General features: G+C 60.0%; 1 protein-coding gene across 1 annotated transcript; it reads left to right on the top strand.

Moving 5' to 3' along the window:
- The first annotated feature begins 224 nt into the window (after positions 1–224).
- On the top strand, positions 225–8,846 carry CRELD2 (cysteine rich with EGF like domains 2). Its single transcript, XM_063075795.1, has 10 exons — positions 225–392; positions 1,153–1,235; positions 1,736–1,846; positions 2,094–2,185; positions 3,097–3,273; positions 4,685–4,780; positions 5,195–5,278; positions 6,293–6,388; positions 6,995–7,135; positions 8,562–8,846. The coding sequence occupies exons 1-10, from the start codon at positions 264–266 to the stop codon at positions 8,609–8,611; spliced, it is 1,059 nt and encodes a 352-aa protein (XP_062931865.1). The 5' UTR covers positions 225–263; the 3' UTR covers positions 8,612–8,846.
- Positions 8,847–12,443: the final 3,597 nt, after the last annotated feature.

Genomic DNA, 12,443 nt, shown 5'->3' with positions numbered 1-12,443 from the left:
GTGAAGATGGCCGCAGCGGCGGGGCCTCGCAGGGGGCGGGCTCGGACCGCCACGCCACGCCCCCCTCCCGGCAGGACGCTGACCCGGGACCTTCCCATTGGTTGCTGCTCGTGGCGATCACGGATTGGGCTACGTAAGGACGGGGCGGACCCTGCCGACCAATAGCGGCGCGGGAACCGGCCGGCTGGGCGCGGCCTTGCCGGCGCTGTCCAGTAGCCCCGGGAACGGCCGGGCGGCCGGGAGCGGGGTCTCGAGCGCCCGCCATGCACCCGCCGCCCCGGGCCGCGCTGGGGCTCCTGCTGCTGCTGCTGCTGCTGCCGCCCGCGCCTGAGGCCGCCCGGAAGCCGACGCCCTGCAAGCGGTGCCGGGGGCTGGTGGACAAGTTCAACCAGGTGGGCCGGGCGCCGGGTGAGGGCGTGGGGCCCGGGGTCAGGGGCTGGTGGACAGCTCATCCAGGTGGGCCAGGGCCTGAGGTTGGGGCTGCTGGACAGTTTATCCCGGTGGGCCAGGGAACCAGGGGGTCAGGGGCTGAGGGACAGTTCAACCAGGTGGGCGGAGGAATAAGGGGTCAGGGGCTAGTGGACAGTTCATCCAGGTGGGCCAGGGGACAGGGCGTCAGGGACTGATGGACAGTTCAGCCAAGTGGGCCAGGGAATAGGGGGTCAGGGGCTGGTGGACAGTTCAGCCAGGTGGGCCAGGGAACAGGGAGTCAGGGGCTGGTGGACAGTTCAACCAGGTGGGCCAGGGCCTGAGGTTGGGGCTGGTGGACAGTTCATCCAGGTGGGCCAGGGAATGGGAGTCAGGGGCTGGTGGGCACGTCAGCCAGATGGGCCAGGGCCCGAGGTTGGGGCTGGTGGACAGTTCAGCCCAGTGGGCTGGGGAATAGGGGGTCAGGGGCTGGTGGACAGTTCAGCTAGGTGGGCCGGGGCCCGAGGTTGGGGCTGGTGGACAGTTCAGCCAGGTGGGCCGGTGCCCGAGGTTGGGGCTGGTGGACAGTTCAGCCAAGTGGGCCAGGGAATAGGGGGTCAGGGGCTGGTGGACAGTTCAGCCAGGTGGGCCAGACACCTGGCCAGGGGCACGGGGTTGGTGGGGTGGGGCAGTGCAGGCTGGGGGCAGGCGGCACTGATCCCCGTGCACACCTTATCCTTGCAGGGGATGGTGGACACAGCGAAGAAAAACTTCGGCGGTGGGAACACAGCTTGGGAGGAGAAGACGCTGTCCAAGTATGAGTTCAGGTGGGTGTCCGAGCACCACTATGGGATGCAGTGGGCCCTGTCCCAAGAAGCCCAGTGTCCTGCCTTTGGCATCTGCATTGGTGACAGATACACAAAAGAATCCCTTAGATGCCAGCCACCTGTCGCCTCTGCCAACACTAATGCGCTGGCCTCTAACTGGACTTCCAGCCTCCACACTGGTCCCTGAAACCCATTCTCACTCAACAGACAGGGTGGTCTTTTGAAAACATAAACTGGGACAGCAGTCCCACATGTGTGGACCCTCCTGGCTTCCCCTGACAGGTGGATAGTCCTTTCCTTCCCTGCTCAGAGTTCTGGCCCCCTGCTGGACCCTCTCCAAGGTCCATTCTCTGCCCTGATTCCCTAGCTGATGTGTTGGTTCAGGATGTGTCTGGGCTAAGAGGCCACCATGTTCCCAGCTTGCCACCAGATGGGGCCCCAGGACATAGCTATTGGAATCCTCCTGCCCTTGCGGTGCTGACTGGTGGGTTGTATTCCAGCGAGATCCGCTTCATGGAGATCGTGGAGGGTCTGTGCGACAGCAGCGACTTTGGGTGCAACCAGATGGTGGAGGAGCAGGAGGAACACTTGGAGGCCTGGTGGCTGCAGCTGTGAGTGCCGAGGCCGGTCACCCAGGCACAGCACAGGAACAGTGCTGCGCTGCCACGTCCCCACCCCTCACTGGGCATCACAGAGTGCAGTGACCAAACCGGGAGGCCAACCCAGAGGCTCTGCACACACCCGGACTCTGGTTCCCAGACCCTGTGGCAGTCCAGAGCATGTGTTATCTTATGCCGCATCTTTGTTTTAAAGAAATCTGTCATGTGAGATTTAATGAATGCTTTTTCAAACCTCTAGGAAGATGGAGTACCCTGACCTGTTTGAGTGGTTCTGTGTGGAAACGCTGAAAGTGTGCTGTTCCCCAGGCACCTACGGGCCGGACTGCCTCGGTATGTTTTCTCTCGGGGGCTTCCCAAGCCTCCCACGTCATTCCTGTACTCTTCCCGTGACTCTCGGGTGGACAGAACCACAGAGGAGGCTGGGACCCTCCCTCTTCCATAAGACAGACGCGTGCACCCCCGTACCCCGGAACTGCGGCATCACCACCAACCTCGCGCTTTAGGGACGTTCTCCTTTGGGCCGTAGAAGCCTGAGTATCTTATCCCAACTGGGCTTTTACTTCGGGGTTCCCAGACTCACAGTAGCTCACGGTGAGAAGACTCAAGCTGTGGGTTCTTCCTAATTGCCCTACCTGGACGCTGCCCACAGAGTGGCCAAGACCCGTCTGTAGCGGGCCAAGGGCAGTGGGCGTCCACCGGGCTGGGCATGTGCCCCTCAGCCTAGGGGAAGCCAGCTCTGTTATGAAGGCGTGTGCATTGAAACAAGCCACAGGTCACTGTTTGGCTGTTACAAAAGTCAGCCACGCTGGCCAAGCTGGGTCAGGTGGCACAAGTTTCAAGTTCGGACCGCAGCCCCTCCTGCCCATCTCTCCTGCTTTCCCTGGCACTGTGCTAGATGAGGTGGCCGACGTTCTCACCCTCCCTGTGGTCCCACACGCCCGATGCGTCAGTGTCCTTGTTGTCCCGTGTTTCAGGTGAGGCTGCCCAAAGCCACACGAGGTAGTGACATCCGGGAGCCCACAGGCTGCTCCCACGCAGGCGGCCCACCATGGGCCTCGCAGACACCCTTGCCAAGCTCACAGGCTCCTGTGTCTCCTCAGTGAGGGTTGTGCAGGGTTTGGATTTTAGTGAGATTTGATTGTGAGCACGGTGAGGCAGTGCGGTGGCGTTATCTCCGTGTGAGAACGCCATGCTCGCCGCCTCCTAGGCGTGCTCTGAGCATGGCTTTGTGTCCCCTGAAGCGTGCCAGGGCGGGTCCCAGCGGCCCTGCAGCGGGAACGGCCATTGCAGTGGAGACGGCAGCAGAGAGGGGGACGGGTCCTGCCAGTGCCACATGGGGTACCAGGGGGCACTGTGTGCCGACTGCGTGGACGGCTACTTCAGCTCGCTGAGGAACGAGACCCACAGCATCTGCACAGGTAGGCGGCAGCGGCGCCCAGCATGCAGGTCCAGACCGCCCGACGGTGGTGCTGACGGTGATGCTGCAGAGGTGGGGGTGAGGACCTGTCCCTAAACAACCGTCGACGGGAAAAGCCGCTCACTTTTCTTCTAAGTCCTTCTAGAAAGGACGGAGGGTCCAGCGGTGTTGCATTGGCAGGCTCTGTCATCTCTGTGCTAGGTTCTCTAGGTGCCTCACGGTGGACCACACCCTCTTCCTTCGATGACCTGGAACATTCTGGCAAAAGGCTTGCTCTCCCCCTGAGGCTCTCCCTGCAGGATGACAGCCCTTTGCACACCTGTCCGGTGTCCTGGGGCTGGTTGCAGGACCTCACCACACGGTGCATGGTGCGGAGGCCAGATGCACTTGCTTCACTCGGTGACTTGAGTGGGCAGAGAACAGTGCTGAGCCCACCCGTACCACGGAGAAGAGGGACGGAGAGGTGGCCACACATGAGAACTGGCAGGACCCTTGGAGGTCACATGAGTGGCCCCGGGTCCCCCCAAGCAGTCCCCTGGCTAAAGGATGTGCCATCTTGCTTGCCCTGGCACTATCATAGGGCCTGGCATTGGACAAGGGGGTCTGCCCATCAGGGTCTTCAGAATTGTCCCAGCTTTTGTTCTAGACCCTTCCCTCCCTGTGGGTTTTCAGATTGGCCTGTCAGGCTGTGCAGAGGTAGAGCTTTTGGGTGGTGACCAGCCACAACAAACGCCCAGCGCAGGTGTGTAGGGCAGCGTCCTCTGTGAAGAGCTCGCACACTCATGCATTATAAATCCAGGCAGGAAGTTGCGAGCGGCGTCTTTCTGAAATGCGTTTTCTCCTTGGTTGTCTCTGACGTGTGGGAGAACTGTGTGTGCGTGTGCACTTCCCACGTGGGAGCGTGTGGTCGGTCTGTGGCTCTTGTGCACGTGCCGTGCAGGTCGTCGTGTAGGATGCCAGTCAGGACACAGCCTCTCTCTGACTCCTGCGCCCGGGCTCTCCCTGGCTCTCCCTGCACGTCGGTGCATGCGGGGCCTGTGGAGGGACAGTGGCTGGAGCCCACGCTCCCAGCCGGCTGTCAGCCCCGGCATGTGGGTAGCTGTCTTTTTTGAGTTATAAAAGGCTCCCTTGGAGTCCTGGTTTGCTGAGGATTTTATCACTAGTGAGCACTGAAAACTCCACACGTGTTTTTCCTCCTTAAGTCTGTGAATATCATGGATCACGTGTGCAGATTTACTTGCAGAACTGATCGTACTTTCGTGGGGTTGTTCTCTCTGCTTTCTCTTTCCGTCGTTCTCCAGATGAACTTAAATTTCTCGTGTCTGACGTGAGCCGTGCGTGTGCATTGGTCGCTGAGCTGGGGCCCACCCCGGTGAAGGACCAGCCTGACCCGGCCTGCCTTTGCCTTGCAGCCTGTGACGAATCCTGCAGGACCTGCTCGGGCCCAACCAACAGAGACTGCGGCGAGTGCGAAGTGGGCTGGGTGCGCCAGGAGGACGCCTGCCTGGGTGAGGGGCGCTGCCCTGAGCGCGGGGCCTGCAGCACCTCCGAGCTCTAGAGAAACCGGCCACCGGGGCAGGGGAGCATCCATGCTATAGCTGTGTGGCTTTTCTGCTGCCCTCCCCCCATGGCTGGCGTGGGTTTTGGTTTCACCCCAGCAGCTGCTCAGCCACAGGCAAATCAGCCGGGCTTCACGCTTGAGCAGGGGTAAGGGACCTGGGGTCACAGGAGGCAATGTGGCTCGCACGCCAGCTGCCTGTCATCGCCGTTCTTGTGGCAGCCCCTCCACCAGTGGCACTGAGTGTCCACAGGACAGGGTGTGGGGCTGTGCCTCGTCCCCAGCCCGTCCCACTCTTCCCTGCCAGCCCGGCTGTGGGCCGTGTCCTTTCAAAAGTGCTCACCGCTGTGCTGTTCTGTTCCAGACGTGGACGAGTGTGCGGCAGAGACCCCGCCCTGCAGTGACACGCAGTACTGTGAGAACGTCAGGGGCTCCTACTTGTGTGAAGGTGCGCGTGCCCGGGCCGGGGGGCCGGGTGGGCTCACACTCCCGGGAGTCCTGCTGGGGTTCCAGTTCTTCCTTTTCAAACACTAACCTGCCACTTACTAGCATGACTTCTGTATATTCTAACTGCTTTAAAAACACTTAATGTGGCTATACAAGTCACAGATATTTTCTGCAGAAAAACTAGAAAATTCAAATAACTTGAAGACATTTTAAAAAAACATCCATTCCACCGAGAGTGAACCTGTTCATCTAACGTGCTCCTCACAGCGGCGCTGCTCACACTTATTTTACGTGGTTCCTTCTTCCCGGGTTTTTTTTAGTTCAACACGTTGTAAGCATCTTTGTACATCACATTTTTCCTACATCATCGTATTAATGGTTTTGGAGCATGCCATTATTTCATACTTTTTAAAACTAATCTCTGTTGTTGGATGTCTAAATTACACCAATTTTTCCACAGTTATAAATTTTGGCTACTCTTTTAGGCACAACTTTTCACATTCTGTATTATTTTCTTTGGATTAACTTCCAAATTGCTCCGTCTAGGGAATGTGTATTTTAGGGCCATGATGTCCCCAGAAAGGCTGTGCCAGTTCCCATTTCCAGCAGCGGGGACGAGGCTGTCCTCCCCTCTGTCTGTGACAGCCCTGGGTGGGTCTGACCCTCCTTGACGTTGGCGATGAGGTGTCCCCCCAGCAGCCCCGCAGGAGTCTCTGTGCGGTTGCTATTGGGCTCCTAGCAACGAGCAGACCAGCGTCACCAGGCTTGAGGGGGATTCTGTTTCTAGAAAATCTGCCGTCGCCGATTTCTCCTTCGGCAGAAGGACGTACAGGAGGGCTCCTTCAGCCCGCTCCCCCTGCTGTCTGCTTGGTCTGTTGTGTAAAGTGAGGGAGACAAAGGTGGGCTGTCACGAAGCCACTGCAGTGATGAATGCGGAGCATCTCTGTAGCGTGGTTTCAGGCCCGTCTTGCTAACGTGGACAGTGGTCTGACGTCTTCTCCCTTCTCGTTTCTAGAATGCGATGCTACCTGTGTGGGCTGCACAGGAAAAGGTCCAGGGAGGTGTAAAGAGTGTGTCCCCGGCTACACAAAGGAGAGTGGGCAGTGCACAGGTTAGTGGAGTCGGGTCTGTGCTGGACTGAGCTGAAACCTTCTGGAGGGATCACAGCCTGCACAGCCCCAGGAGGAGCCACTGGGGGATGGAAACAGCTCACACTCTTCCTGCGGGTGTCGCTTCCTGAGCTCATGAGACACAGGGCAGTGGAGGGGGGACCAGGTCCGCCCTTCGCCAGGCCCCAGGTGTGGACGGTGCTGTCGTGACAGCTGCTACCTGCTACCCTCGGTCTCCAGTCCAGCCTGGTGTGCCCAGCCCCTTTCTCCCCCAGCTCCCAGGAGACATTCAGCCCTGTGGCCAAGATCCAGGCCCCATGGTCGTGGCTGCCCGCAGGTCCTGGTTGCCACATGAGCACACGCTGGGCGTCCCGAACTCACGGTCACCAGCGTCTCGTCTCTACTCTTAGCAGTTGAGGGCCTGAGCTCTGAGACGTGAAGATCTACCTCGTGGAGACTTTCCTGACCCTTGTCTCTTTCTCTGATGTGACGTTTATAATCTCTGTGCTTTCCTTATGTGAATGCATCATGAATGAATGAATTTCATAATCTGCCGTTTGTGTGTATTTGCTAAATGAAGTGATTCATGAAAACGGGCTGTATTTTAGATATGGATGAATGCTCACTAGCGGAAAAAGCATGTGCAAGGAAAAACGAAAACTGCTACAATACTCCAGGGAGTTACGTCTGCGTGTGTCCCGAAGGCTTCGAAGAGACAGAAGATGCGTGTGTGCCGATGGCAGCAGGCGGTGAGTGGCAGGCGCTCACATGGCGCACCTGCCTTCCTCTGGGGTTTGAGGTCTCTGACACACTGGCTGCTTGGTCTGGGAACTCCCAGGTACAGAAATTATTACAGAGAGCAGCCTTGGGACAGTGATAGCCGAGCTTCCTGGAAGACTGTGGGTGAAAGCTCTGCCCAGAGGCATTACAGAAATGAAAGGGAATGTTGTTGAAACTTAAAACTCAGAGGAGTGGACGGAGGCGGAGAAGGAATTAGTGAACTGGAAAACAAGTGTGGGGAGAGTGCCCGACAGCTGCAGAGACAGACGGCAGCGTGTAGGGAGGTGGAGGATAGGGAGGCAGTCCCGCTGATTGAATCGGTTTCCTGGGGCTGCCAGAGCCTGGGCCTCAGTGCAGAAATGTACTCTCAGTTCTGGAGGCCAGAAGTCTGAGGCAGAGGTGTCTACAGGGCTGGTTCTTTCTGAGGCTGTGAGGGAGAACCTGCCCCAGCCTCTGTCCTCAGCTGTAGATGGCCATCTTCCCCTGTCCCCACATGGTCCTCCATGTGCACATCTGTGTCTGTGTCCAAATGTCCCCTTGTCACAAGGACACCAGCCGTATTGGATGAGACCCACCTAACGGCCTCACCTTACCTTGATCATCTGCAGAGACCCTACTTTCAAACAGGTCACTCCACAGGTACTGGGGACACGGTTCTATCCATGACAGTCTCATAGAAGTTCTAGAAGAATGGAGAGTGGGTTAAGAGGCAGTGTTCAGAGACAATGGCTAAGAGTTTTCCAGAATGAGTGAGATGTGGTTCAGATTCTAGAAACTGCCTGAATCCTGAGCAGGATAAATAAAAGTGATTCCACATCTAGAAGCAATGTAACAAACTGTGAAACACCAGAGACAAGAGAAGAACTTGGCGGACAGCACAGTGAGGCCAGGCCAGAGGACAAAGCCATGGTCACACGGCGCTGGGCTGCCTCCTGGGCCGCTACATGGCTCAGCCCTGTCTCCTTTCTGCCCCGAGGCTGCAGCCCACCATGCCCTATCCCTCCAGCGTTTCCCAACGTGCCCCTACCCCCCACAATTGCTTAGACTCTACTCCCATTCCAGCTGACCATGGGAGGCCACTCCAGCTCCCGGCCTCATGTCCTGTGTGCCCACAGCAGTGTGGTGGCTCTGGGATGCCATTTGGCCATGTGTCTCACCTGCTTGAGTCCCCCCCCCCAGCTGTGGGGGGCTTCAGGGCACCGGGGTTCTTGACCTGAGCTGCCCTTGGAATGGCTGCTGTGTCCAGAGGGAGCCTGGGCACCATCCAGGCCACACGCCAGGTGCTGGGCGTCGGGATGCAAGCACCTGCACCTACCACCCTCATCCCAGCAGACGCCTGGTCCTCAGGCCTTCAGTGCTGGCCTTCAGCAACGATCTGTGTTTGTTTTCTGACAGAAGTCGCAGAAGGAGACCCAACACAGCCGCCCTCCCGTGAGGATTTGTAACGTGAATCCAGAGCCACATCAGACCTGCCCTTTAAATTATTCAGAACGACGTCCTGCGCAGAACGGGGCCCGTGCACATCGCCCCATTTCTCCAGGTAGACGGTTAGAGGAGCTGCCTTCCTTGAAACGATTGATACTCATTTGGCCCTTTAAAAAGCTTCATTTCTCAGTTGTTCTTAAACAGACTTGTATATTTTGATACTGTTCTTTATAATAAAATTGGCCATTAAAGATAGTCAGGAACAGTGTGTGGGTGTGTCTCACTGTGCAAGTCTGGACCTTTCCAACCGAGTCTGCTGCTTCCAGCTACACCTCTCCTGCCAGAGCCGGGAGACGGACAGGACCGCCGAGGTGTGCCGAGAACACAGACAGGAAGTGGCTCTGCTGTCCCGGAGCAGGGGCGATGTGCATGGGGGGCAGGGGTTCAGGCCCTCCCTGCAGTGGCCCTGCCATGGGCAAGTACAGTCGAAAGTGTGACTGAGTTTCAGGGACCCAACCTGTGGGTCCCTCATTTTGGTGAGCATAGTTGAGTGACATACAAAGAGGAAGGGGACCCTCAGGTGGGGCAAAAGCTATGTTTGGGGGTTGAGCTGGAGAAAAACATCACAAACTCCAGGACCAGTTCCTCATCTAGGAATGAAGGGATTCCAAGAAACAAGCAGGCCGTGGGATTGAGGCGGCCTCTGTGGGAGTCTCACTAGGGTGGGTGTGAGCCGCTGCCGCCTCCAGGGCTCTTGCCTACTGGGAATGAAGCCCAGGTCTCCTGATGACACCCAAGGCCCACTTGGTCTGGCCCCACCACCGCTTCCAACTGATCCCCCTCAATCATGCCGTCCCAGCCCCTCTGGCCTCCAGGCGCCCCCTCCATCCACACGGCCCCATCCATGCAAATGTCACCACCCATCCTGCTGGTGCCTCACTGCCCTGTGCTGGCCCCTGCACTGTCCTGGCCCTGATGACCACCACGTCCACACCTGGGCACTGGAACAAGTGCCTGCAGGCCAGACTGTCTTGTGGCCCTGGAGGGCAAGGGTGGACACAGCCCCCCGGGTAGGCTGACATGTCCCAGGCGGCTGCCTCCCAGGTCTGCCCGTCCTCTTGGCTGGCCTTGCTTGCTCCTGTTCCATCTCTGTGGAGGGGGTGTGGAGGCCCGTTCTCCCCAAATCCCTAGAGGGAACACGGAGTCAAGCTGGCTCAGCACAGGTGGGGTGGGGCTGCTCTTGTCCAGGCCAGACCTATCTGGAAGTCTGTGCTGGGGTTGACACCCTGTCAGCAAGCTGACCCCATCTCTTCATATACTGACGGGATGTTCTAGAGACCACCGAGAGCTGTGGCTGGGTAGGCCCCTGGGGGGCTTAGAGAGTGGGGTGCCCAGCCTGGTGGAGACACAGTGATAGCCAAGGAAAGACGTGAGGGGCAAGGAGGAGGTGGCGGGGACGCCGCTGTGAGTCAGTCCCTGGACCCTCAAGTGGGAGGACGGAGCCTGCAATTGGGTGAGTCAAGGATCCTGCCAGGGCTGTGTGGGGTGGGGGAGGTGGTGGAGGACAGGAGGAGCGAGTCTGAGAGCTGGGGGATGCCGGAGGGGTGTCAGGCGGGCGGGAAACTAGGAGAGCCCACAAAGAAGGTCCCTGGCCGGGAAGTGGGCCCTGGGGACGGGGCTGTCCAGGGCAGGTTGAGGGCTCGGGGTGCTGCGGCAGCGCCTAGGGCAGGAGCCGCGCGTGCGCACACCTGTACGCACGCACGCACCTGTACGCACGCACCTGTGCGCGCACGGACGGCGAGCCCCGCCTCCTGCCAGGCCCCCCAGAGGGCTGGGCTCTGGCCCGGCCGCGGAAGCGCACCCCGCCCTCTTCTGGGAACCCAGAGGGTCCCCAAGTTCTCGCCACCAGCCATGAGCGGCCGCCAGGTGGCGCCGAGAGCCGTGGTGGGGACGGGACAGGCGCCCACCCTTGCGGGGCACCCGGACGGCCGCCGCCCCCTCCCGGGCACAGGTGGCCTAGGCAGGTGTCCTGAGGGGCTCGGGCACTCACCTGGGAAGGGGTGTCGCTGTTTTAGACACTGAGAAGCAGGACCCAGGCCTGAGCCCTGCAGCGCTCCCCGCTCCCCACGCTGGCCCCACCCTTCCCCGGGGACCCTGGCCCCTCCACTCCGAGGCCGAGGCTGGAGAGTCCCTAGGTCACTCAGTGGTTGAGCGACCCCAGCCTCGGTTTTCTCCCCTGCAAAGGCGAGGGTGTCCCCAGCCCAGGGATCTGGAGCCAGGCAAGGCGGAGGGTCCACAGCCGGGTTGGGACGGGCCTGGGCAGGGAGGAGGCTGGACCCCAGCAGGTCCCGGCCAGGCAGGGCCAGGGGCGAGGGGCACCCGCAGGGTCCCTGGGTCCACAGTGGCCGGGGTCCACGTGCCAAAGCGCAGGGAGGTGAGCCCTGGGGCTTGAATGTCGGCTCCCCTGCGGGGTTCCAGAGGCCTCCCCCACTCGCGGCTGACCCAGCCGACCCCACTCCGGCGGCGACCCCGGTGCAGCCGCCCGCTGGGCAGAGCTGGAGCGCGCGCGGCCGGCAGGTGGCGCTGCGGGGCCGCCCGTCCTTTCCTGCTCTGGCCCGCGTTTCTGGGGTGTCGTCTGACCCCCTGATAGGGGCAAGACCGTGAGGACGTCACACAGAGGCCGAAGCCGAAGGACCCCTCGGAGCTGGCCTCGGTCTAGCCAGGGCCTGCCTTCTGCTGCCTCACCTGTCCTGGGGGCTTCCATGATGGGCTCCCTGGCTCTATCATGTCCTCAGCGTCCCGGCCCTCTTTCCGGGGGGACTTAGAAGAGGACGGTTGGTGGGTGAACTGTGGGCCTCTGCTGTCCTCCTGGTCTAGGCAGGGGCCCTTGGCTATGTCCCTCAGGGGGAACCTCACCCTCTGGGCACTGGGGCTGGGCTCTGCAGGGTCAGAAGCCCCCCACCCTTGGTTCCCAGACTGCAGCATCCTCCTTTGGAGATGCAGCATACGCCCAGGTGCTGGATGTGGCGTCCCTCCCTGCAGGGCACAGCCCTCCCTGGCCTTTAGTGGGCAAGCCTGGTCATGGCCCATCCCTGTCCTGGCTTTGCTGTGAAGTGTGTCCCCTCGTCTTATGAGACATTGCATGGGATCTTGGAGGATAAGGCGTTCTGTAAACCAGCAGTTCTCAACAGGCAGCCGTTCTGTCCCCCAGGGGGTGTGGGACAATGTCTGGAGACACTCGGCTATTGCGGGTGGGTGAGGGACACTACCGGCACGGAGCGAGTGGAGGCCAGGGATGCTGCCTGACCCCGTCCAGGGCACAGGATGGTCCCACCACGGACATTAACTAGCCCCAGTGTCAGCCGCATTGGAGAGATGCTGAGAGAAGCCCTCGGACAGCCAGCCCCGACCTGGACCAAGGGCCTTTGGGCAGGAAAGACGGGCCATGCTGAGAGTTTGGGTCTGTTCTGTGAGAACGAATCGTGCCCCTTCCACAGCGGCAGGGCCCACAGGCCGGTCTCCCACAGGTGGCCATCCTGGGCTCACCCCATGGACATTCAGGGGCAGAAGCACTGTCCAGTGTGTGCACAGCCCCTGTCTAGGCCATCACGGCCATTCTGTGTATGTGCCCATTGTGCCAGCTCAGGGACCAATGACAGGCTGGCCAAATCATTCTGTCTACCTGGTTGTGCAAAGCCTCTTCCATGGTGGGTGTGTTCCAGTGGGTGTTAAGGAGGTTTTAAAATGTTCACACCCGTGTCCACCTCCTAGCCCACCTGCAGGCCTCTCCCCAGGCCCCTTGACCCTGATATTCCCACCTTCCCAGGCCACAGGTGTGAGCCCAAGGACAGC

The sequence above is a fragment of the Cynocephalus volans genome, chromosome 12 (genome assembly GCF_027409185.1).
Source record: "Cynocephalus volans isolate mCynVol1 chromosome 12, mCynVol1.pri, whole genome shotgun sequence".
Classification (NCBI taxonomy): Eukaryota; Metazoa; Chordata; class Mammalia; order Dermoptera; family Cynocephalidae; genus Cynocephalus; species Cynocephalus volans.
The sequence above is the reverse complement of the archived record's forward strand: the minus strand, read 5'-3'. Positions and strand labels throughout refer to the sequence as shown.

Excerpts from the sequence above, each read along its gene's own strand:
- CRELD2 (XM_063075795.1), top strand. The coding sequence starts at position 264 with ATGCACCCGCCGCCCCGGGCCGCGCTGGGGCTCCTGCTGCTGCTGCTG. Across the intron at positions 2,186-3,096 it reads CTACGGGCCGGACTGCCTCG|CGTGCCAGGGCGGGTCCCAG; the intron begins GTATGTTTTCTC and ends TGTCCCCTGAAG. Across the intron at positions 4,781-5,194 it reads CCAGGAGGACGCCTGCCTGG|ACGTGGACGAGTGTGCGGCA; the intron begins GTGAGGGGCGCT and ends GTTCTGTTCCAG.